The 26,825-nt window shown below is 38.7% G+C and overlaps 1 protein-coding gene across 4 annotated transcripts in view; it reads left to right on the top strand.

Moving 5' to 3' along the window:
* Positions 1-26,825, top strand: part of NELL2 (neural EGFL like 2) — a 349,420-nt gene that overhangs the window by 50,170 nt on the left and 272,425 nt on the right. For 2 of the 4 annotated variants that reach the window (XM_058558457.1, XM_058558453.1), the window contains exons 2-3: positions 2,826-2,911; positions 3,365-3,493. In XM_058558457.1, coding sequence (XP_058414440.1) covers positions 2,857-2,911; positions 3,365-3,493 — 184 coding nt within the window. In that variant the 5' untranslated portion in view covers positions 2,826-2,856. Of the gene's footprint in view, positions 1-2,048; positions 2,120-2,395; positions 2,440-2,825; positions 2,912-3,364; positions 3,494-26,825 lie in introns of those variants that run through there. The other 2 variants (XM_058558456.1, XM_058558455.1) reach the window with 2 other exon arrangements.

Below are 26,825 nucleotides of genomic sequence, written 5' to 3' on the forward strand. Positions count from 1 at the left end.
GATCTTTTAATTCTAACATTCGTGTTTTGTTCATGTATTCCATCTTTTTTATCATTCTTGCGATATTCTCAGTAATATTCTCAGATCTCATTTTTTGATCCCAGATTTTTTGTTCACTAATTTTCAGCTCTATTTTATTGCTGATTTTTATAGCCAAAGGTTTTTCAATATTGTCTTTAAATATACTTTTATTTCCAAAAGTTCTATGTGGTTTTCTTTGAAATCTGCCTAATCTTTTCTCATGCAATTCTGTATTTTCATTATTTTTCCTACTCCTTTAAAAAAGACCCTCTGATTATTTAAACATTTAAACATACTTATTTTATAGTGTTAATCAAATTTTTCTGATATTCTGAGTTCATGAGATACTAATTCTCTTTTTCTTTGTGTGCATCTCCTGTCTTTCGTGTATTTTATTTCATTGCAACTTATTATTATTCTATTGTGATTTTATCCTCATCAGAAATTTTCTTCTTATATGTCAGAGGTTGTGGAAGGTCCCTCAATAAAAGTTTTACATTTGCTTCTTCAGGAGATTCTGGGGGTTTTATTCTAATTTTTGTTTTTAGAATTCCTATACCTGGGGAGAGTGTCATTTTGGACCATTTACCTGCAGGTGGCACGGCTTGAGATTTGACATTTATTATAGATGACTTTGTTTTCCACCTATGGCAAGCATTTCTGTCACTTGTTAGGCCAATGTGCAAAATTTTTAAAGTTTCTTTTTATAGATAGTATAATCCTTCAAAGCTCCCTATTTTTATCAGAAGGATAAGTAACAACTTCTCCTCTTCTGGCTTTGGCTATAATTAATTGTTTCCAGTTCTTGTGTCGATGTTAAAATCCTACCCCATTGTCTTAACGGTCCCTATTGAGTCTGAAACCCTATGTCCTGCCCTCTTGCAATCATTGCATCAGTTACTCCTTCTCCGCCAATCTCCAGCTACCTTTCTTTTCCCCTAGCATCTGGGAATTTTCCTTCTTTCTTTTTTTATTTAAAGCTCTGTGAATAAAAAATTCTGGAACATTCCATTTAGCTTTGAGATGCATTTATGGCAGAAAGGGATCCTCTCAGGGTCGGTAGAGTCTACCATTTTGACTGAACTTTTCATTATGTGGTTAGTAGTTATATTAGTTTTCTATATATTTCTGGTAGCCAGAAATATACCACAAATTTAGTGGATTAAAACAGCACAAATTTGTTATCTGCCCACATATCTTGGCTCATAATTCTTCTATGTTATTCCATCTTCATAGACATTTTAATCACTTTTGAAACTCATACTTTTTCAGTATGGGAGTTGAATGTTGTTATTCAAAAATTCCCTCAAAATTTTAGGGCTATGTTGAAAAATATTATGTGCCATCGACTTTGAATATACTTTTGCCTACTGAGAATTAGATCTCAAATGACCTCACTTTTATGATCCTGGTGTGTATGATGAAGGGTGGGTAGAGCCTGCATAAGTATGGTCAACAAGAGTTGGCTATTCTCTCTTGCCCAGGCTCCATCTTCTGCTTATTTCCTTCACTCCTCTCTCTCACCTATCTATCTATCTATCTATCTATCTATCTATCTATCTATCTATCTATCTATCAATCATCTATTCTTTTCGGCGTGGGCAGGCACGCTGGCTCTGCTGCCCTTGCCTCCTGCTGTGGGTTGTCCCGAAGAACCAGAGCCCGGGTCTGGGCGTTGTGTTTGGCAGGGGGCGCGCGAGGTCCCGGAGCTGTCCAGCAGTTCCCGGCTAAGTTGTCTCCTGCGCTCTCTGCGGCGGAGAAGCTCGCCAGTGCCCCGCCCCGGGCGGGGAACCTCTCCCCTAGGACACGCAGGGCTTCCCAGGCTCGCCACCCGTCTCCACCCGTCTCTCTCTATTTTGTCTAGCCCTACCTCGGGAGTCTAGCGTGCTTTGGCAGCCTTCCTCCGCATGTCCCCGAGAGGGAGTCCCCTCTCCAGTCTCCGGGGTTGCTCCGGAGCCCAGTGCACGATTGTACGCGGGCTTCCCTCCTTTGCCTAAAGGGCGGGCGAGCACACCTCCTTCTAGCCTCGCCTTCTGTGTCTGGGTAGTCCTTTCTCTCTCTCCGTCGGTCTTTCAAGACACGCGCCCGAAATCGAGAGGTGAGAGCAAAGACCACCCATCAACTCAGCACCTTGAATTTAGATCTTTCGATCCCAAAAAGAGGTTGGCGTCGCCTGGGTCAGCGAGGGAACTAGGGAGGAGGGCGGAGGCTGCAGCTGCTCCAGGGCTCGCTAGACGGGGCTTGGAGACCGAGGAGCCCGTGCGGAGAGGGACGCGGAGCGCGGGGCCTCGCCCTCGGCGGTCCCTCCCTTCCCCTCCTCTCCCCGCCTCCCCGGGCCCGCCCCTCCCTCTCCGGAGGAGCCGTCTCTCCTCCGCGCGTCTCCGGGCGCTCTCTCCATTGTCTCTGCTTTTACAACAGGTTCGGGCGGCGTGGGAGAGGGGCGGGTGCCGGGCCGCCCCAACCCCGGCTTTCTTGGGGCCGCCTCCCTTCCTCTGGTGTGAGTGCCTTCGGCTGCTTTTATTCGGCTGCGGAGCAAATTCCCCGGCGGAGAAGCCCCGGGCGAGCGCGACCCCTCCCTCTGGGCCCCCGCCCAGCCCGCGCCGCCGCCTCTGCTCTGCGTGTGGGAATGATGTGCGCATTGGAGGGTCTAAGTTCTTCACGTGCCTGGGGGGTCCTCCCTTTTTCTTCTTAGGCAACCAAATCGTACTAATCCTACTAATCAGTAAATCCGAGGCAGTGGCAGGAGAGACAAACGCTATTTTCCCGCTTGATTCCAAGAACCTGTTCGATTTTTATTTTTAAAGAGGGAGACGATGGACTGAGCAGATCCACACCATGGAGTCTCGGGTCTTACTGAGAACATTCTGTTTGATCTTCGGTCTCGGAGCAGGTGAGTGGCCGCAGAGCTGGGGCGGGGGGAAGGGATGGCCCCCACCTCGGGGCAGCCCGAGCTGGCTGGGGACGCCTCGCTTTTCCTGCCCCCGAAGTAGGTCTGGAGTGGGAAGCTTGGAGTAGGGGGCGGGTTTGGATTTAGATTTCGTCTATGCTTGCCTTGCAGACGGCAGGGCGGGTCGCACTCCTAGTCCAGGGTCTGAGGGCCGAGGGGGAACTTTGCATCGAGAGGGGTTTAAAGTAGGTCACGGAAATGGGACTGGGTGCTCCGCTATTTAAAGCTTGGCTGCTGATCTCAGGTAAGGCTCTTGGCGGCGGCGGAGGGAGTAGCCTCTGTAGTCAGTTTCCAATATTGTCTCCAAGACGCGGTTCTTTGCTGCCCTGGAGCAAAAGGCTTGTATTTTGATGGAGCTTTTTCTTTCTTTCCTCCCCCCTCCCCCACTCCCACCAGTTTGGGGGCTTGGTGTGGACCCCTCCCTACAGATTGACGTCTTAACAGAGTTAGAACTTGGGGAGTCCACGACCGGAGTGCGCCAGGTCCCCGGGCTGCATAATGGGACGAAAGCCTTTCTCTTTCAAGGTATGAAGAGCGTGCTGAGACCCCAGTGCGGTTTCAGTTCGGATAACCCCGGAGGATTTGGTCTCGCCGCTCCTCCTAACTTCTCTATTGCCTCATGGGTGACAGCATCCGAGCTGCTACTGATGGAGGGGTCAGTGTGAGGCACACACACCTTCCATGTCTTTTTAAAGTGGCTTGGGTTTTCTCCCCTCTCGCCCCCTCCTCCTTCTTTGTACTCTTGCCAGTTCTAATGGATAGTCCCTTAATTACTGAGCAGAAACTCCAATGGCAGATGGTTGATCTTAGAGTCTGGGGAACAATGAATTATAACACAAACGCCTCATTTGGGTGAAATTGATTTAGATAGGAAATAGGATAGCTTAATCTTAGTTAAGACACTGCTCTCTAAAAGTTTCTGGTACAATGGTGCCCAGTTGGGAGGAATTTCTTTCTGTAGCTTTCGGGAAAAATCAATACCTCTCAATAGTTTGATATACTATATATCACAAACACAATATATTTAAGACAAGATTTGTTGCTGAAAGATCATGATTCTTTCTTCTCCATCATGACAAGAGAAAAGGAATAATATTCTCTTAAAAATTATTTTGAAAATATTTCAAGTAAATGTTAATTCAAAAGTATACCTTGTATCACCATTAATTGTATACTTAGGATTTTAAAACTTTTTTTGAAGTTAGTGGACATTGGTTATGCACAAATGTCTACATTTCAAATTATATTTAAATATGTTGTGTAGTCAGAAGCAAATTCCAGTGCATCAAGCCTTCAGCTTTCGACTTTGATTTACTAAAGCTTTTGAAGAATGCTTGGTTTGTGGAAAGATGCTTCTAAAGGGTAGCCGAACACATACAGAAAGACTGGTTTCATATACGGTGAAGTATGGATGAAGGCAAAAGAGAAACGGAGTTTGGTTTAACATATCTGATGAACTGACTAAAGCGTCTTCTCCCCATCCCATCCAGATTTTTCTTGTGTGATTTTGTTGCCATGACTTCAAAAGAAGTGCAACTCATAATTACTAAAGAGTTGGATATGCAAAATGAAACCACTTTGGCAAATCTGCCACCAAGAAATGGGCATAAAATAAAACTTCAGTGTTTTTGTAGTGGTGTTGTTGCCTGATATAGCCAGTATGTGTCACCATGGACAGTAACACCAAAGCTTACAGTGGGAAAAGGAGGAAACTGACATGTGTTGCATTTATTTAGAACAAGTTTACTCTTATAGGAAACTAAAATGTAATTTTCTCTTTTAATTATGGTGAGTCCCCTAAATGTTTTTATTGTGAAAAATATTTATAATAATATTTTATTCAGTTAAAGGTCTTTTTTTGGGAGGGTTGGGGTGGGGCTTGGGTATTGAATCTTTTAAAAACAATGACCAGATCTAATAAAGGAAATCGGACTAGACTGTCAGCAGAATTCACAGAGTGGAATAGAAGTGTCATTAGGGTTAAGCTTTTGTTTTTTTCTTTTTCTTCCTTTTTTTAATCCTTGATTTTCAATCCCTGTGAACTGGAAATAAAGTTATTTCAAGACTGCTAATTTGAGTAACCGGAAAGCTTTACAGAAGCTAAAGCTCTTCATAAACAAACGGTATTGAAGTGCACTTAGAATTTTCAAAGTTCCTTTAAGTTATATTAGTGTTCTTCCTGGCTTCCTCTGAAGAGTGTCTGAGCTGTCACAAACAGAAACCTTCAGGACCGTGCATTTTATGTTGTGATGCTAGACCATTAGACAATTTCTAGGAAATAGTCTCAAGGGACCAATATCTTTTCCTGGTTAATTTTTTTAAAGGAATGTTTAATATTCATTTTTATTGAAATTACCAGTTCTTCAAGGTAGGCATTGTGTTGCAAATACATGAGGCTCCTGAAATATGTTTTTGTTGATTTGTCCATAGTAACTAGATATCAGTGCACATTGATGAATTGGTTGTTTTTGTCTTCTTGTTGGTACCAAGCCCAATATTTAGACAGAGTAGATGCCTAACAAATATAGTTTAGGAGATCTGAAGATGTAAAATTTCATTTCCTGCCAGATTATGAACCTTATTTTATATAGCTGATCAATCAGCAAAAGATTTGCTGCCTGCTGTGTTCTCAGGAGGCATCCATTACTGATGTATTGATTTCTTTTATTCTAAGATTTAGATTCTGAAATTGACAATAGGTGGACCTTTGGGCCTGTATGGTAGTTCTGCATTACCTTGGAAAGGTCTTTTCTCTGCTATTAGAATGTGGAAACTGTTATTAAGGGTCAGTTTTGACTGCTTCTGACTGCTTCACTGCATTCCCTGGGTTTTAGAGAGACAAAAGCTTTCAGACTTTGAAGATTTTACGGATTCAATTTGTAGTGAATTGAGGGTGCTGCAGATATTTTTGAATGGTGTGTAAAATGTCATAGCAGGAGTAGTAACAAATACAAAACCTGTGAGATGTTCTCAGATTTCGTATAAAGCTATCAGATAAGTTACTTTGTGCTATCAGATATGTTCTAAATAGATGGAAGAGATTTTGAACCATTATATTTCTCCTGCAGTAATATAACCATCTTCTTTTGTCTCTTAGCTTTAAAATAAAAAGATCTGAACACATAGTTTCCCAATGATTTTTGCTCATTTCATATTGCTTCTCCTTTTGCCTACTTCATTCTTTTCTTTATTGGTTTTTAAGATGCTTGCAATTCGTACTTTTTGTACAAATTGTATTTTGTAAATAATTTTTGTAAAGTATTGTGCAATATGAATCTACTGTTAATTAATAATTATAATATTTTATTATATCTGCAGAATAAAACCAAATGGAAATATATTTCAAAGTCATGCCTAATTTTTATCATAACAGCAAGCATAGCATCACTAAAGTTGTTTTGTTGTTGAAATTTGATTTATGGCTGCTTTGGACATTGAAGTAATAAGATGCTATATTAAATCATCCCTTAATGAATGTGGATTTTGATCTGTACCAATTATAATAATTTTCAAAAGAAAAAAGTGTCCAGGCAACAGTTTGAAATCTATATCAAGATTTTCTAAGTATTTCTAGCTATAAGTCTGACTCATAGCCACAAAAATACACTTATATTTTTAAAGAATAGAGGACTGAATGCTGACAATGAAAAGACCAATGAAAAGTTGTAAAGAGTTCTGAAATCTGAAGGACTAGTGCAATTGTAAATAGAATTCTACTTACCTTGTTTAGAGTCTAAGAAATGTTCTTCAAGATAATGACATAATAATGTTCTTTCCTCTCTCTACATGAGAGACCAAGAATGAGAGTGTACAGAAGCACAGTTCCAGGACTTTCTAGCAATGTTAGCATCATTTTTAGATCTTTGATTTTAACAGTTTGTCTGGCCAGGTTCCCAAAGTAGATAATTTCATCTGTTGGTTTAATAAAATTTCTTCTGAAGTGTTCACAGATTTTATAATGTCATTAATCCCCAAAGGGAAGTAGACAAAATCAAAGCATTTTTTTTCCTGAGTTGGTAATTTGAAAATAAGTTTAGTAATTATTTTTAAACAACTTTAAGATTTTAAAGGAAAAAAAAATGTTCACAAGTCTACTCTTATGTCAGTATTTGAAAATAGGAATGCAATTGGGCATTTGGTGGTAGGCCATTGACTTTAGGCAAAGGTAATTGCATTAAGGAAAATGAGGTGGCAGTGAGTATTTGTTTTCAGTGTGATGGTCAGTGAGCATCCTTGGACTTAGGGACAATGGTCATTAGTGACCCAAGAGTATAGAATAACAGAGTGACTAAGAGATGGGCTTAGAAACCAGATAGACCCAAGTGGCATCTCCTGAGTTGGGTTACTGTGGCGAAGTTACTTAATTTCTATGAGCTTCAGTATGCTCAATTGTAAAATTAATTGTTGTTATGAGGATTAAAGGAGACATGTTCATTCATTCAAATAAGTTTTTGTTGTGCAATTACTATTCTGCCAGGTGTTAGGCATATAACAAATGAATAAATTAGAACTTTACCTTCGTAGTGCCTTAAAAATAGTCATTAAACAAACAATTACAGAGATAATAATTTAATCACCATTAAGATAAATGATGTGAAGAAAAACTAAGGGTGTAACGGGAACCTGTATTCTAGTTTCGAGAGTCACAGGATCAGGGAAACTGTCTTTGAGGAAGAGTCATTTGAGCTGATAGCTGAAGAATAAGTAAGAGTAGACTGGAGAAGAGGGCTGCAGGGATTCAGAGGAGAAGAGTACCACAGACAAAGGCAACAGCGTGAGCAGAGATCCTGAGCCTGGAATGAGCATGGTGCACTTGAGACGATGGAAGAAATCCAGAGGAGTGGAGGCATAAGGGTTTTGATACGAAATGAAGCAAATATAGAAAGTAAGGACCAGGTTATGCGGTAGGCCATATAAATATAGAATAGTTGAAAATTTATCATTTTACAAAGATATATTGTGGTAGGCAGAATAGTGGTCCCTCAAAGATGTTCATGTCCTAATCCTGGGAACCTGGGAACATGTTATGTTGCAGTCAAGTGGAAATTAAGGTTGCAGATAGAATTAAGGTTGCTAATCAGCTAGCCTACTTGAAGACAAGGAGACCATCCTGGATTATGTGGGTAGGCCCCGTGTAATCACAAAGGTCTTTTAAATCTGAAAGAGGGAGGTAGAAGAGTCAGTATCGGAGTGATGCAGTAAGAGAATGGCTAGACCTGCCATTGCTGGCTTTGAGGATAAAAGTGGGCCACAAGCCAAGGAATATGGGCAGTCTCTAGAAGCTGCAAAAGGCAAGAAAACGGATTTTCCCTTAGAACCCTCAGGAGGAACACAGCCCTGATGACACCTTGATTTTAGTCCAGTGAGATTCATTTTGGACTTCTGACCTCCAGAACTATGAGATAATAAATTTGCATTGATTTAGCCATTACGTTTGTGGTGATTTGTTACAGCAACAATAGGAAACTAATATGTATGGTAAACATTAGTGTTCATTTGTTTTGTAACTGAATTAAACTTTCTTTTGAGCCCTCCCTCAAGGATGCATGAGAGTGTGTTTGAAGTGTGGTTGGAAACTTGAACTTGCCAGTTAAAGTTATCTTAGTCATTTGGGGCTTGAAATAGTTTCTTTCATGTAAAGTCAGAGTCTTCATACTAAATGCTAAGTCTTTAAGGGATTCTCCCCATCGTTAAACTATGAGCTAATTCCGAGAACAAATGGTAGAATCAAGCGTTGGGCTTTTTGGTTGTATTCCTTTTTCAAAAATATACTGTTCCTCCTCCAAAAGGTTAGTCCAGAGGTGGAGGGGGAAAAGTTAGAAAGCATGAGTATTTTGTAAGTAGAATAGCTAGCACTTAGCATGGTGGTTGACACCGGGTGAGTGTGGTAGTTAAAACTGTGGGCGGGGACAAGCATAACCAGAAGTCTCCTATCAAAGGTGCCAGAGCTCCCTGTGGGATGCCAACGAGGTCTGATTTGGGAGGAGCTGGAGCAATCTTGACAGGCTCTGGCGGTGGATGACTTTGAATGTCATGGCTGAGGGCACCCAGGATAACAGCTGAAGTGAAGGGCCTCTGCCTTTCTTTGACTTTATTCCATCTCCCACTCGCTCATCCTCCTCATGCTGGTCCCAGAGCCCATTCTTACAGACACCTGTCCTCTTTCCCATTCTTGTTATTATCTGTCTGTAATTAATACCTGCTAACTAATAACTTGAGTATTAGACATTAAGGCCTTATGGTTTGATATGTCTCTTGTTGATTTTATTTCAATTCAGTTTAACAAAGATATCGCGCACTGCTTCTATGTAGTCATGTGCCACAGAGTGATGTTTTGGTTAACAATGGATTGCCCATATGACAGTGGTCCCATAAGATTAGTACCATATAGCCTAGATGCGTAGTGGGCTATACCATCTAGGTTTGTGTAAGTACACTCTGGGATGTTTGCATGATGATGAAATCACATAATGATGCATTTATCAGAACTTGTCCCCATCATTAAGTGATGCATGGCTGTATAAGAATGGGACACACTGTATAACGGAGGAAGGAAGATGTCTATATAAATTGTTACAGGTGGTAAAACAGGAACCAAAAGTTCATTGTAAATAGCGAAAGAGAAAATTTGGGACTTCATCTTAAAGAATGAAGCTAGAAACTATGAAAATTATATGTCCTAGTCTATATGACAAAATGTCGGTAATCATTTAACTGTAAGCTAATTATAGAGTGAAACTAAGAACCAAGTGTTGGTTTTTTATTTGTTCGTCTTTACAACAATATCTAAGGACTCTGTTAACCCTTTAATGTGAAACCATTCTGTTTTGAGGTATTTATTATCATTTTCATTTTTAAAATTTATCTACCTGTGTCAGATCATCATAAGTTAGTGCCTTTGTGTGTCATTTGAGCACTTCTATTACATTGTTTCTATTGACTTCCTGAAAATTTTCATCTTTTGCTAGGTTTCAGTTTAGAATTGTTGTTGAAGAGATGGATGCCAGTCTTATGTGGAAACTCATTTTATAAGCAAACAGTTTATTAGTGGATATTTTTGTTATGGTGACTTTTGCTTCACTATATAAACTCATATTCATTGAAACTCAGATATTGACGACTGTAATTAAAAAAAATTAGGGAGAGAGCTGATGGGAAGAAAAGTGGAGCATGACTCTGCCCTTTCCCATTTGGCCAGCTGCCAAGAACTGGGCACTTGGACAAGTATTCTCTGCGTTGTTCTTGATGGCACCCTTGCTGACAGTCTTCATTCTTGGGAAAGGATGGGGAGCCCAGGCAACCATGTGTCTTTCCCTACAAAGGGGAGATTTAGAATGAGGACAGCAAACCACGGCTCTGAAAGGTGGCACTCTACTGCTCTAGACAAAGGGAAGAAATGATGGAAGTAATTCTAAGTTCATATTAATGAACAGTAGCAGTTAGGAGCGTGGACTCCTGAGCAAGACATCTCGGGTTCCAATCTTGGCCCCTTTGTTTACTAGCTATGTGAACTTGATCTTGTTACTTAACTTCTCTGCTTCAACAGATAATGATAGTACTACTTCCTCGGGTTGATGTGTAGATTAAATGAATAAAACTGTGCCTATCATTTACTAAACATTCAATAAATGTTAAATATAATTTCTATTTTGGAATTAGCTTAGCAGCAGGTCATGCTCCCTTGGATATTTTTAGGGGCTTCCAAGTAGAAATGCTGGATTTGGTGGCGGAGCTAAGGTAAGGTGACTTGTGAGTGATGAAGGGAGGACAGGTGAGGGTAACTGGAGTGAGAGAGAAACTAGCCCTGAAGCATCTTCTGTTCTGTTTTGGCTGTTTTGGCTTTACTGGGGAGAAGAGGAGATGCAGATTTGGGTAGCGGGGGATGAGAACGAATGGCCAATTCGGAGAAGAAGAAGTGTATCCTGCCCTTGTTGTACCACTGTTTCAGAAGTAGGAGGAGCGTGGAGAAAACCAACAGAAGAAGATTCAGAGTGCTCCTCTGTAGTCACCCCAACATACATTACTTTTCAAACATATTAAAAGTTTAGCTTAGGTTTTGAGTTATATGTTGTGGGGAGAAATGTTGCATGTTCTGAGAAACAAAACAACACAGTTGTTTTACCTGGCTCTGCCTGGGTAATCTTGGAATTCCTTGGCAAGGTACCAGTTTGATCTGTGGATGGTGGTGGAGGCTAAGATTTCAGGGAAACTTGAAGGGTGGTTTAGGGGCCGGAGTAATGTTGATAGAACTGTTGGGGTGGTCCTGTGGACTCTTTGTGAATTGGAGTCACTTTCCTTACATTTCCTGCTCCTTCTTTGGCTTCTTTTCTTGAATGTCTTGCTGGCATTATTCTTTATTTCTGTAGTCCAGTGTCCCTCTGCCAATTTTGATTCCAGTAGCATCAGTGACTCTGGTCTTTAAGTGATTCACTGTCTCATCTCCCTATTGGGACTGTAAGTTCCCTAGGGAAAGGATCATGCCCTATATTTCTACTGGCTACTAACAACTCCGTGTCAGTTCCCTTCTCTGGATTGTTCTTCCTGGTTCTTTTTCCTGATGAACTTTTACGTATCATTCAGGACTCAGCTAAGCTGTCCCTTTGACTGCAAATCCTTCCTTTGGTGGAATTATTGTTGCTTCCTCTGTGCTCTCTTAGCATCCTCCATTAAAACAACCACCTCACTGTATTCTAGTTAGTTGTTTTATGAAACACTGGACATTTTTCTTTTCCTTACTGCCACCTCCTGGTCCAAGCCACCACCATCTTTCTCCTGGATTACCTCATAGCCTCCTAAGTGGTCTTCCTTGCTCCCCTGCAAGAGTATATTCTCAACACAGTACAATACAGCAAGTGTGCTCAACGTAATGCCAGAGTGATCCTTTTAAAACATAATGCATATCACGCTACTGCTTTACCCCCAACATTCAGTGGTTGCCCATTTCACTAAAATAAAAGATAAAATTCTTCTTATGCCCTATAAAGACCTCCGTGAGCACTCCCACCCCTACCCCGTTGCTTTTCTGGCCTAATCTGCTCCTCCCTTCCTCGCTCACGTTGCTTTAACTTCACTGACCTCCTTGCTGTTCCTCAAACAGGCCGGGTACTCTCCTACCTCAGGATCTTTGCACTGGCTTTTTGCTCTGCCTGAAATGCTCCTCTCCCAGATATCTGCATGTTTTCTCCCTTCCTTCCTTCACATGTTTTCTCAAATATCAATTTTTTAATGAGGCCTACTCTGACCACTGAGTAAAATTTCAACTTGTCTTCCCCCCCACAAGTATTCTTGATACCCCTTATTCCGATCTGTTTCTCTAACATTTATCATCTAGCATGCTATGTAATTCATTTATTTATCATTTGTATTGGTTATTATCTGTCTCCCCTGCTGGAAAGTAAGCTCCATAGGGGCAGGACTTTTGAATGTTTTAGTCACTGATCTGAAACCCAGCTGTCTTGCGTATCATAAGAACTCCATAAATATTTGTCACATAAATATCCTTGTCTTGCTGACTAGACTGTGATCTAATTGAGGCTTGGGACTCTGCCTTGTTCCTTCTTGTAGCCTCCTGGTCTATCATGATGGCACACATAATGTGCTCAGTAAACTGTCAGTGAGTAAATATTTGTTGCATTAAATTGAGTCCATTTTCACGGCAAATCTGATTTTTTTTTTGTGACATTATTATGGTTTATACTTATGTAACTTTAAAGAAAGCAGAAGAGTACTTCTTCTAAATCAAAATACCTACTTTCTTCTCTAGTCGTAAGAACAGATAAGAGCGTTGAGAGGCATGGAAAAAACGTAGTTTTGCTTAACTTAGTGCTGAATTATTCTGAGAGGGCTCTTCTCCATCCCAAGATGAAGTGTGCCACAGAGGGAATAGCAGCCTGTTGAAGAATCTGGACATCCTGAACGCTTCTTGACAATGAGAGTTTAAAATTTTGATTTGAAGTATTGTGAATTCAGCATTTAGCAGAGACACTTATAGTCATAGTACTGAGAAGCATTTCAAAGGCAAATAAGGATTCATTTGGATTATCTATGCTGTGGTACTTCTCCGCTATTGCAAATAAATCAAACAAACTGGAGTGCATCCAGAGGACAGCGACCAGGGAGTTGAAAGCTTTGGAAACCATGTCCGATGAAGAATGGTTGAAAGAGCTTGGAATTTTTAGCCAGGAGAATAAAAGACAGTGGAGATGTGACTATTTTTTTTAGATATTGAAAGGACAGTCATGTATAGGAGGACTTAGATTTACTTTTTGTTGTTTTAGAGCAGTGATTCTCAGATGTCAGCCTGATAATCACTGGTTTATTGACTGCCTTGTTAAAAAGACTCCCTGGCCCTCCTAAACTAAGTCCGAATCTCCAGGGGCGAATCCTAGGAATCTATATTTTGAAAAAGTTTCCTGTGATTCTGATATTCAGCCACATTTGTGAACCATTGTCTAGAACTGAGCTGTCCAATATAGTAGCTACTAGCCACGTGTGGCTATTGAGTCCTTGAAATGTGCTGAGTACAAATTGAGATGTGATGTAAGTATAAAAATACGTACAGAGTTCTGAAGACAGCATAAACAAAGAATGTAAAATCTCAATATTTTTATGTTGGTTGTATGTTGAAATAATATTTTAGATATATTTGGTCAAATAGATATGTTATTAAAATTAAAATCACCTGTTTCTTTTACTTTTTTAATGTGGCTAATCAAAACAAAATTACTTATGTGACTCACATTTGTAGCTCTCATATTTTTACTGGACAGCACTGTTATAGAGGGCAAAACTAGGATCTGTAAAGAAAGTTAGGAAGAGGCAAATTCTGAGTCATTGTAGAAAAACATTTGCAACAAATAAAATTCCCCCAAATTAAAATGGCTTATTTTAAGGAATGTCTATCCCTGTGTCCATCCATCTATCCGTCCATCCATCCATCCTCCAATAAACATGCTTTTACTAATATTCAAATAGAGATTAAATGACTGTATTTCAGGGAAAATTTTTTGATGAGGGTGGAGATGGGGATTAGATTAAATGATTTTCAAGGTCACTTTAGTTCTACCTGGAAGTAAATTATTCTCTTTTCCCTTTTGATTAATTTTTTTTATTGTAACCTCTGATGTCCAGAACATCTTTTTCATCTATCTGACAATCCTTAACACTCTTTTCAAAATATAGTTCTCTTTTAAAAAGCATCTTGGGTTATTCTAGTACTCTGAAGTTTGCTACTGAGAGATATCCTGTCATTTACACTATGCTATGCATTGTGTATCTGTTTTATAAATATTCATTCTTAGTGGTAGTGATCCACTTTATTTCTTCCATACACTGGTGTTTTTGTGTTTAATTTATTTTTCTTGTCTGTCTAAGTGGAGAATCCCCTAGGCAAGCACTATTTCTAATTCTATGTTCTTATGGTATAGCACATTGTACTGATGGACCATTAAATGTCCCAGAAAAAAAATGCCCAATAGATTAAGCATTTCAGAGTGGAACATAACCTATATTTTTAGAACTTATTTAAATTTCCAGCAGTAATTGGTAGCTGAACATCCTCGCTGTGAGTTGTGTATGTTGACATACACTTGTAACTGGGCAGAGTTCTTCCTGGAGACTGATGAGTTGTTAAAAAGAAAATTAAAAAGGCATGTAAAAATGGTTGCTCTGTGCTGTCAATGAGATGCAGGGCTCCTAGTAACTGAGTGTTGAACCTGGATGTTTCCTGAGAGCTTGTCAGCTTTATTTGGAGGAGGACATGTCATTCACTGATATGCTTTGGTGTATTCTTACTATATTTCATCAAATTGCTAATTATACTATAAATATAGATTTATTTAAAGTGTATGAGTACCCCAGAAAGGCAGCTTATTTTATGAACTATCATTCATGTGTTTGTTCTTCCTTCTGGGACTGATTTTCAAAAGTTCTGTTGAAATGTAAGTATTAGTGTTATTGCTTTTGTTAATATTTTATATCCCCTGATGTTCAGAGTGAATTTGTATAGGATACGTAATAGATAATTTAATTCAAGCATCTTAGAAAAGCACTGTGACTCTAGGCTTTATGTTTTTGCCTTTCAAATGAAAAAACAGAGGAATTTTTCACCACAGAAGAAGAAATATCATACGCCAAATAAAAGGGAGAAATGCTTTAAAATGTTTCAAAGGAGGGATTGTTGAATCCAAATTTGAGTCCGAAGAATCCAAACTTGGGCTTGTTTGGGGTTTTAGTACACTTAATGTTTCATTATTATTCTCAAAGAAAACTCACAGAAATGGCTTTACCAAATTTCTTTAACTTAAAATTCAAGAGTCAGAAATTGGAACTCATTTTAATTGGACTTTTATTTTTATTTATTTATTTATTTTTTTGTGAGGGAGATCAGCCCTGAGCTAACATCCGTGCTAATCCTCCTCTTTTTGCTGTTGTATGTCATAGTTGCACATCCTTCTAGTTGCTGTATGTGGGACGCGGCCACAGCATGGCTGGAGAAGTGGTGCGTTGGTGTGCGCCCGGGATCCGAACCCGGGCTGCCAGTAGCGGAGCGTGTGCACTTAACCGCTAAGCCACCGGGCCGGCCCTAACTGGACTTTTAATATTTCTAACCCAAGTCTGGGTTGCCTTTGCCATATCCCTTAACAAATTCTTCCTGAAGTTTATCACTAATTTCTATGATAAGTCATAATCCTGAAGTGACAGGACATTGTTTTAAGTTATACTTTTTATAAGACTATTATGTTATGAGTTAAAATTAAGAATTATTTCAAATTGAAATGAACTGGATATAAGAAGTTTAGTTGGAGTATGAAGTTGCAGTATGGGAATTTGCAGGAAATGAGGCCTGTAAAGGGAAAGAAAAGAACACAGATTGAATGTGTATTTATTGCCACTCACCTTGAAGACACTGAGACTGTGATGCAGAGGTCAAGTTTTTAAAAGTTGCTACAAAAATTTCATTATCCTTATCATAGATGCCTCTCTACAACAAAGCATCTCCTAGTACATTTTCTTCCCTTTGCTGCTATGGGTCCAATTTTTAATAATTGGGTTGCATTTCCAGTGAAAATAGTGTAATTTAAATTGTTCTTTGATAACACACTTTCAAATTAGAACGTGTTTCAGAGACTAATGGAAAAAAATGAGTGTTCCCTCTGTGCATCGTTGACCAGGCAGGGTGCTGTCGAGTGAGGAGCACCCACCTATTTATTGGATGATTACTTGTTATTTTGGTCAGCAAATTGTAAAGTCAGAGGGCAAAGTTGGGAAAAGGCCGATTAGGCTGTGAAACTTGCAGGCTCAGTCTTATTTCTAAAACTTTCTAGACCAATATTAATTACACAGGCATCAGACAAGAAAAAGCTGAATTTTAAGTAAGCGTCGTCCTAGCTGCCTCATGAAGGAACTAGAGGGAGTGTTTAAACTGTAGCTATCTGTGTGTAACAGAGCTTTTCTCTCATGGGGAAAACACAGAATAGAGGGGCAAATGCAGAACTAGCTCATTTTAGACTTTCTGAAGTTATTATACACTCATGCAACAAATATGTACTACTGGGGGGGGATATTGGAGAATGCATTTTCTATCCTCACCGTCTTAATAGAAGAAATAGGGAAGGAAAATAAAACTTGTTAAAAATTTTTTTCAACAGTGTCAGTTGAGATATGGTTCCACAGAAGGAAGTTTCCCAATCATTACACTGAGATATAGAATTTCAAGTAGAAGGCTCTCCATTCAAAGAAGCAGTAAACCAAATGCTCTGTTGATATTGATGACCATTAGACAGTGAATACATTTATATTTTAGTGGATTAAATGGAGAAAACTCATTGTAAAAGAAATCTATAAAAATATGAGAGAGGACAATGGGAAATATGAAATAAATGTTCTTTTTAAGTTCTTGCGGCAGAGAGGCTTGTTTTTAAATAGAAAAAGTGGAATGTACTTACAAACAAAAGATCAAATGTTTTTTGAAGGGCTAGATCTGTCCTTGTGGCATTGTAGGTATCGAGGAAGAACAAGATGTGGCACAAGATGCTGCAAAACAGATTCAGCTGTCAGTATGTGATGCATGAAAAGATCTGGGTCTGCTGGCTCTGGGACTGGGTCTGGCTGGTGCAGATTGCTGCCGATGTTTGAAACTGAAATAGGCTATTTTGCACATGGTGCATCATCCCTCTGTAGGAAGAATGGGGTTTATAATAAGTGTTAGTCAGCCACTATTCCCTCCTCCAGATAGGCCTGTTAAGCTTTTTTGCATTTTGGTTTGAAAGCACTCTCATCTTTGGAGTTATAGTTTAATTCTATATCTATATAGAATTCTAAAATCTATAGCTATAGCTGTAAATAAACAAATTACTGGTAAAAAGTGAAAATGACAGCAAAGTCATAAGCAGGATGCTAAAAAAGATTGAAACAAGATAATACCTGACTTCATCTATATTGTTTTGTTTAGTGTTACCATGTACTAACAGTGGTTGGTTATCTATTTTTTTGTATGTGCATATCTTGTTATTGACATGCAATCTGTAAGCAAAGAATCCAGATTTGGATTTGTTTGAAGTTTTAGTCTATTTAATGTTTCATTATTAGTCTGAAAGAAAATGCATAGAAATGACTTTACCAAATCTCTTACAAAGTTCTTCCTGAAGTTTACCATTAATATTTATTTATGAATGTGGATTCTTTATTCCTCTTGATTTATGGTGGTGGGTGGTGATGGGTGGGTGAGTTTGGAAGACTAACCCAATCAGATGTTGTTTATTATTTCCAGGACAGTAGTGTGATGACCAGGTGGATTCAGCTATTTCTATTATAAACAATAACTCTTTAGGGTTCTTTTGTTGAATCTTTGAACAAAAAGGGGAAGTGTTGAAGAATTACTTGATTAATACAAAGTGGATACTGTGGAAATTAATAAGGAAAACCTCAACTAAATTGGAGTCTAGAAGGTCTGTAGGGGGAGCTCTCATGCCCTATCATACCTCATCAATTACACTTGCATCTCTGACAGGAAGTACAGCTACTTTACTACTGAAGGAAGATTTCTCTCCCTACCTGGCAACAGCCCAGTCAATGAGAAACACTGCAGCTCAGCCAATGAGAAGCCATTGCTACCCTGAAATGTTACTTTGCCCCAATGGACTTTCAATTATGACAGTCCTTCCTACTTCCCCTTTTTCTGTATAAAAGCAAGCTCCCCTCCTTTGTTCTTTGGATTTGCCTGTGGTTGTATCTGCTATAGCATGCAGATCTTGAATTGTGATTCTTTTGGCTATTCCTGAGTAAACTTCTTTTGCAGGTAAAATAACTGGTGAATTTACTTTTTAAGTTAATAACATTCTAGCCTAATTTTACTCGTAGTTATAAAAATATGTATGCACAATATAGATATTTTAAGTGTACTGTATGTAAAATAATTAGACTCCTACATCCTCCTGATAACACCAAGAGCCAAATCGTATTTGTCTGTTTCATCTAATTCCTTCATCTGGATTCACCATTTCCCTCCTAAATTGTACTTTATCCTTCCTGATTTCTTTGGCTGTTCTCTTTCATTGACATCTATATTATTGTCTTTGTTGCCAAATGTTATAGAGTTCCTGTGGGAATAGGAGCCATTCAATGGTATTGCTAGGGCTTTGTTGCAAGTCTCCATCATTTCAAATTATTTATTCATTTTATTACTGTTTATCCTGTATTTCAAGTTGGTGATTTTTTTTTTTTTTTTTGTGAGGAAGATCAGTCCTGAGCTAACATCCATGCCAATCCTCCTCTTTTTGCTGAGGAAGACTGGCCCTGAGCTAACATCCATGCTGATCTTCCTCCAGTTTATGTGGGATGCCGCCACAGCATGGCTTGACAAGCGGTGTGTTGGTGCGCGCCTGCATCCGAACCTGGGCTGCCAGCAGTGGAGTGCACGCACTTAACTGCTACCCCACGGGGCCGGCCCTCAAGTTGGTAACTTTTGCAATGACTCTGAGAAACTTTAGTTTCATAAACTTGCTTTATTCAATGAGCTATACTCAGTTGTTTTACTATATACTTCTGATGTTAACTTTTTTTTATTTATTATTATTATTTTTTTTTGTGAGGAAGACCGGCCCTTAGCTAACATCTATTGCCAATCCTCCTCCCTTTTTTTTTTTTTCCCTTTTTCTCCCCAAAGCCTCAGCAGATAGTTGTATGGCATAGTTGCACATCCTTCTAGCTGCTGTATGTGGGATGCCGCCACAGCATGGCTGCACAAGCGGTGCATCGGTGCCCGCCGGGATCCGAACCCGGGCCCCCCATATCGGAGCACATGCACTTAACTGCTAAGGCATGGGGCCAGCCCCTGATGTTAACTTTTTGTAGAAGAAAGAATTGCTATTTTGTATTCATACCTTCTTTGATAAATGAAACCTCACTCTCTAATTAAATGTAATCTTTAAAAATTAAATTATTAAAATAAGTCTTTAATAATGATTTATTAACAAAACCATTAATATCTTATGGTTTTAGAGCAAATCAAAATATTTTTCAAACAACTGTCCTAATGCCATTTAAAAATAATTACCAAGAAGTGCATGGAATAGACATCCTCATCACTCCATCTCTTACACTTTTCCGCTTATGCAGAGATTTCCACTTACACAAAGATTTCCATTTAGAGACTTCTCTTTCTATTTAATTCACTTTCATATTGTTAGAATTATTTATGTCTGTATTACTTTTATAATCATGAAAAAATAATAATTAAAAAAATCTTTTTCAGGACTACTAAGTTGGTAGTTCTGTCTCTCAAAATTATCATTATTCCTTATGGAACTATGTCTGTTTACTTTTTATTTATATATATTTTCGTTGAGACATAATTGATGTGCAATTGAATGTACAAATCTTGAGTGCTTAGTTTGATAAGTTTTGATAATTGCATACAATTGTGTAACCACTACCCAAAACAAGATATAGAACATTACCATTTCCCCAGAAAGTTCCTTGTGCCCGTTTGCAGTCCATTTTCCATCCTATCCCCCACAACTACTCTCTGACTTCTCATGTGATAAATTAAGTTGGCCTATATTTGGATTTTATATAAATGGAACCATGCAGTATGTATTTTGTGTCTGGCTTCTTTCACTTAACGTAATGTTTTTGAGATTTATCAATGTTGTGTGTATCAGTAATGCATTCCTTTTTATTGCTCGGTATTATTCCATTGTAGGAATATACCACAATTTGATAATCCATTTTCCTGCAAATAAACATTTGGGTTGTTTCTCATTTTTGGCTATGTGAGTAAGGCTGCTGTAAATATTCTTGTACAAGTCTCTTTGGAAATAGGCTTTTTTTTCTCTTGGGTAAATACTTAGGAGAGAAATTATTGGGTGAATGTATATTTAACTTTTTTAGAAACTGCCAAACAGCTCTCCAAAGTAGATGTAGTATTTCGTGTCATTCTGTACTCATACAGAAATGCTCCACCAACCAACATTTGTTTTCTGTAGTCTTTTTAATTTCAGCCATTTTTGTGAGTATGAAGGGATATCTCATTTTGGATTTAATTTGCATTTTCTTGATCTCATGACATACTACTCACTGACCACTATGTATTTTCTTTTTTTGAAATATCTGTTCAGTTGTTCTGTGTGTTTAAAAATGGGTTGTTCAACTTTTTATTGTTGGTTCTCATAGGATTTCTTCATATATTATGGATATAAGTCATAGGTCAGATATATTCTTTGTGAATATTTTCTCCCAGTTTATAGCTTGTCTATTCATTTTCTTAGTGGAGTCCTTTGATGAACAGGGTTATTTAATTTACCATTGTTTTTTCTTTTATGGCTTGTCCATTTTGTGTCCTGTCCAAGAAATCTTACGTGCATCTAATTTTAAAAACCTCTTAATTTGTGAGTTCCTTTTTCCCAACTTGTACATTCAGCAGAAAGAAGTAGACCTAAATCATCTTAAAATTTTAAAGCATGCTGTCACAAAATTATTGCTTACATGGGCCAGACAAGCAACATCAACGAGTTCACTAAACCAAGTACGAGATTATAAGGAGTAGTGAGGTGAATGGCTAAACGGAAAATTCAGGCTTCACTTAAAGCTATTCAAATTCAAATTTACATGTCTGGAGATGGATGGGCCAGTGGGAGGGTATGACCTCTGCCTTAAAGAACTTTTGAAATAAATTCTTATTAAATGAGTTTTGTCCAGTGACCGCTGCTTAAAGTATGAGCTCTTTTCAGATGAGAAGTGAAATCTGTTGATAGAAAAGCTCAGTTTCTCAGATAGTCTGCCCTTTCTGCTTTTTTCTACAATGATGATGGTTCGTGAGGAGAAGGATATGGCTTTGGCGACCTCATACCTAAAGGAAAGACTTGAGATCCTCAGGAGGCATATCCTCTGGTTCCTCTATCTGCGCCGTGTGTATGTGACTGTCCTATGTGCATCTCTTAGCTGTTCTCTGGAGTGATGTCCCATGCCCACCTGTTGCTAATTGTTCTGTTGGCAACTGTGACTTAAGTCTATGGCTGCTGTCGGTTGTACACTGGCCTTTTTGTTAGCCCAGTCAGATCCCCCTGGTATCGCGTGGCTGACTGCCTTATCTTGGTCCTGCTGGTGCTACAGAGCCTCCTGAGGTCTGGCTCTAACTCCCATTTGACTCTAGCATGGGTGGCCGGCCCCTCTGCATCACTGTCTGTAAAGCCATCTCACTGCTTCTCTGGTACGTTCTCTAGCAAGGTCCCCAACCAGACCTTGGGGAAGGTAAATCTCAGAACATCCCTCCTCCTTAGCCTGCTGAACTTCTGAATTTACGTTGATGTAGCTATGCCCCAAGTTAATACATGCAGCCCCCAAAGCCATCATCTTCCCAAGTTCAAAGGGGAGTGGACAGGAGGCCTCCTCTCCCCTCTTTGATGTCCCCACTTATTTAATGCAACTCCCTTTCTCCACGCCAAAGCCCCAAGAGAGGAAAATCTTTCCTCTTTGCTCCTCTTTTTATTTTCTTCACAACCATTTCCAGTCTTGTAAGGCGAGCTTTTTTATTTAATTTTTAAAAAAATCTTACTTCTCTCATCTGCTCCCTTGCTGTCATTGGTGTTGGGATATATTTAGTACACTACTAGGGAACTCTATGAGCCATATTCAACAAGCTTGGTTCTTGGTAGATGCAAGGAAGAACTTGAGAAATTTATAAAATCCTCTCTGGAGATAGTAGCAGGCTTGCGAGCCTATGTTTTTCTGCAAAATTCTATTTTTGAATTACAGAAGTTGAATATTACTTAGGCTTTTTTTTTTTTTTTTTTGCATTCCTTCTGTACTGAGCCAAAATCTTCCTCCCAGGCAGAAGGATGCTTAGGCTAACTGAGGTGAATGCCTTCAGAAAGGCTCATTAATAATTTATAAAATATTATCCCTGTTACACATAAGAAAATAGAAATAAGTCCACTGTGTTAAATCTATTGTATTAGTCTCAGTGGAGTTAAACAATAAAGAGTAATAGGATATGTGGTAATAGTACTGAAGGAAGATGCACCTTAGTTTGGAAGATGGGGTAAACAGAAGTAGAATAGACGTATAAATAAAGTAATAATCCAGTACACTTACTTGGTAAGAATGAAGACTCGCATATTCCATTGTTAACCCTGTTTGCATCCTGACTGTACCAGTGAGCTTGGCATGGGGTGAGTTACTGCCGCCAGTGGTAGTGATGGTGATGGTGGTGACTGTACAGCTGAGTCCCTAGCCCATTACTGTGGGGCTTTTTCTGTCCTGACCTGTCAGCCCTGGAGCTATTGGAAGGCTAGAATGTTATATAATAGTCTGAGTTCTAGTATCAGGCGTTGTATAGTGTGGGGGAAAACTTTGCCTAGTGATAATCAGCTGCTCTCTCTTATGCTCCTACAAGATATTCAGAAGCCACCTTCAAAAGGCCTGTGGCTGATGCTGGCTTCAGAACATTATTGTTTGTGAAATGTCAGAATGCCATGGTAGATAGATGGATTGTTTTTAATTCTGGAAAGTGGTGTAACTGAAAAATCCCAGGTAACATTTGTATGTATCATACATATAGAGGTCAAATGGATATTGAAAGATCATTTAGACAATTTAAGATTATTGGCCTGAGAAAAACTAGAAAAAATATGTTTTAGGATTTATTTTGCATCAGTCATCTTAAATGGGTTCCACTGCTTACAATAAAATGTGATAATGCCTTGACATATTGTCTGGAAAGGGAGAGTATGGAAGAAAAATTAGATTTTTTTTCACCTGGAACCTGGGTTACTCTATTATTGCAGTGACTTGAAATGCCGTAGATTACAGCAGGAGCAATATTGACATGATAAATGATAATGGTTCCAGGGGAGCTGAGTTGATCAATATTGCTAGTGATCCATAAACTGAGGACTCTCTTAGTGGGGTTTGATATGATTAGACCACAGTGGCACTAAAGAAGCCATTCCCATCTGTGGTATGAAGAATCTTCATAAAAACAGAATGTCCATGTTGATGCTGACACCACAGACTGCCTGGCAATGCTGGAATTTTTCCTTAAAATAAATGCATAGTTAACTATGATAGCTCCAAAGGAACTTTTGTGGTCTTTGGGGGTCAATAATCTCTAAATATATACTTGCATAATGAACCACAGATTCTAGGAGAGCACTTTTACAGACATCTGGCCTGTAAGTTATCTCTTAAATGGCCTTAAACCATGTACATGGCCAAGCCAGTAACTTCAAGGGATCCACTCCAATCGTTAGCCCATATGGTTATTAGTGCTCTTGGTGTAAATGGTCCAAGTCCATATTTATTGCATTAGCATTTTTATAAGTCCAGAATAAGCAATGCCTTACCATGGCTCCAAGTCATTTTGTAATCTAAAATCTTGAATTTTAAAAGCCTTCAGGATTAAACCCTTAACATAGAGACTAACCAAGGCAGTCAAAGAAAAAGTACATCTTGGCTCAAAGACTTTTCCTGGAAATGGAGGAAGTTGAATTTTGTTGGCATAAGCTCTTTGGGGTGACTCTTGTGACCTGAGAGTAGATAAGATAATAAAACTGATTGACCTTTAGTTTTTGCCTTAGGGCTGTGTATATGTGTGTGTTTGTTTATGAAAGATCTCTGGTTCACAAAATTCCAAATCTTAATCCTTAGCATTGAGTCATTTCCTTCACTTCAGAAAACTGAGTTTCCATTGAATTTAAAATGTAGCTTTTACCTTAGGACTGCCTCCTGCCCTCAACTCTCTTTCTAAATCAGATCTGTCCAAGAGAATGACGGAAGTGTTGAATATGGTAGCCACTAGCCACATGTGGCTGTAGAGCACTGGAAATGTGGCTAGTGTGAATTAGGAACTGAATTTTAAAATTTAATTTAAATTTAATGACAAATTTAAATATCCTCACATGGCTAGTGTACTGATCTAGCCACCGTACACCACACTGCATGCTACATCGTACACCATACCATATGCTACTTTGTACCATATGGAACAGCACAGCTCCACATACTGTCCCTCATTCCTGTCCCCTTCCATGTCCTTGGTGGACTTTAGGTCAAGAATCACAATATTTGATTAGGAAAGCCTGTACTCAGCTAATGGTCTCTGTCCTTTTTTATATGCACTCATTTGTGATGGGGAAGATCTTTTGTTTAACACATATAACAATTAAGAGGACAGCTGGCTTTTTAGAATGAAATTTGAAGCCTGTATTATTTAATCACAATTTTTTCAAGTTATTAAGTGATCATAGACTTTGCATCTTTCTAGTTTGTATAGAAAGAATGGCTCACCCTAGATTTAGGAAACTTTATTGGAACTTTGGGAGTCTCCTTATTTCCATTTTTGATTGGAAAATATAGGGGATTAAGAGTCTATGTCCAAAAATATTCAGTAAGGGACAAGTTGGAATTATCTGGCAGTTAATGGCTTGGCAGAATTGAAATAATAGAATGGGCACTATTCTAAAATTCAAATGGAATTTTAAAAATTGTGATTAAAAAAATTAGATTCCCTTCATATCGTTGACGCACAATGATAAACTCTCTTCTAAGGTGGTATTCTTCCCTAAGAGGAGAAAAGGAAAATCGAGGTTTGCTGTGGTCAGATCTCCAGAAATGAATACTATCTACTAAATTAATGATGTATTTAAGCTTTGGACTGAATTTTAAAATTAGGTAGACTTATATTTGTGCTCATCTTTAAAAATATTTTTCAAGTTCTAATTTATATACAGTGAAATGCGCAGACACTAAGTGTACAGCTCAATGAGTCTGACAAATAAGTGTTCCTATGTACCCCATATCTCATCGCCTCGGGGACTCCAACATTTCTCAGAAAAACAATTCCAAGCATCCTTGTGCCTCTTTCCAGGTGACCCCTCCACTCCCCCTCTGCCACCTCCACCTTTGAGGAAACTGATTTCTATAACCATAGCTTCGAAAACTAAGAAAATTGTTCTAGTGCTTCATATAAATGGAATCATACAGTATATGATTTCTTGTGTTTAGATTCCTTTGTTCAGCTTAATGTTTTTGAGATTCATCCATGTTGTATATCTGGAATTTGTCCCTTTTTATTGCTGAGTAATATGCCATTGTATAAATATATCACAATTTGTCTTTTCCATTCTTTTGTTGATAGATGTTTGGACTGTTTCCCATTTTTGGCTCCTATGATTAAAGCTGCTATGAAAATTCCTGTACAAGTCATTTTTGTACATATGCTTCCATTTTTCTTGGTAAATATCTAGGAGGGGCATTGCTGGCTTAAGGGTAGGTGTATGTTTAACTCAATAAGAAATTATTAAACTGTTTTCCTAAGCAGTTGTGCTGTTTTATGTTCCCACCAGCAATGTCTCAGAGGTCCAGTTGCTCCGTGTTTTCTTTTACATTTGATGTTGTAAGGGTGTTAATGTTAGCCATTCTAATGAGGATATAGTGGTATCTCCTCTGGGTTTAATTTTGCATTTCCCTGATGACAAATAATGCTAAGTACCTTTTCGTGTGCTTATTGGCCATTCATATACCCTCTTCTGTGAAGTTTCTGGCCAATTCTTCTACTTACTTTTTATTGTTTTTTTTTGATTGTTGAGTTTTAGGCGTTCTTTACATATTCTGATTACAAATTCTTGATCAGATATATGTATTGTAAATAGTTTCTCTCATTTGTAGCTTGCCTGTTTTCTTAATGAAGTCTTTTGATGAGCAGAAGTTTTAGTTTCCTAGGGTAGCTATAACAAATTACCACACTTGGGGGCTTAAAACAACAGAAATTTATTTTCTCACAGTTCTGAAGGCCAGAAATCTGAAATCGAGGTGTTGGCAAGCCTCCCTCTGAAGAATCCTTTCTTGCCTCTTTCTAGTTTCATATAGCTCCCAGCAATCCTTGGTGTTCCTCGGCTTGTGACTGCATCATTCCAATTTCCGCCTCTGTCTTCACATAGCTTTTTTCTCTGTGTGTGTGTGTCTGTGTTTCTGTGTCTCTGTGTTCTTATAAAGACACCAGTCGTTGGATTTAGGCCCTTCCTAATCTAGTATGATCTCATCTTAACTAATTCCAAATAAGGTTACATTCTGAAGGTCCCGTGGATGTGAATTTTGGGGGGACTCTCTTCAAGCCAGTATACTTGCCTGTTTATTTTCTTAATGAAGTTTTTTTGGTGAATGGAAGTTTTTCATTTTGATGAAATCTAATTTATCTTTTTCTTTTTTTTTTTTTTTGGTGAGGAAGATTGGCCCTGAGCTAACATCTGTTGCCAATTTTCTTCTTTTTGCTTGAGGAATATTGTCTCTGAGCTAACATCCATGCCAATCCTCCTCCATTTTCCATGCAGGATGCTGCCACAGCATGGTTTGATGAGTA

The sequence above is a fragment of the Diceros bicornis genome, chromosome 17, assembly GCF_020826845.1.
Source record: "Diceros bicornis minor isolate mBicDic1 chromosome 17, mDicBic1.mat.cur, whole genome shotgun sequence".
Lineage (NCBI taxonomy): Eukaryota > Metazoa > Chordata > Mammalia > Perissodactyla > Rhinocerotidae > Diceros > Diceros bicornis.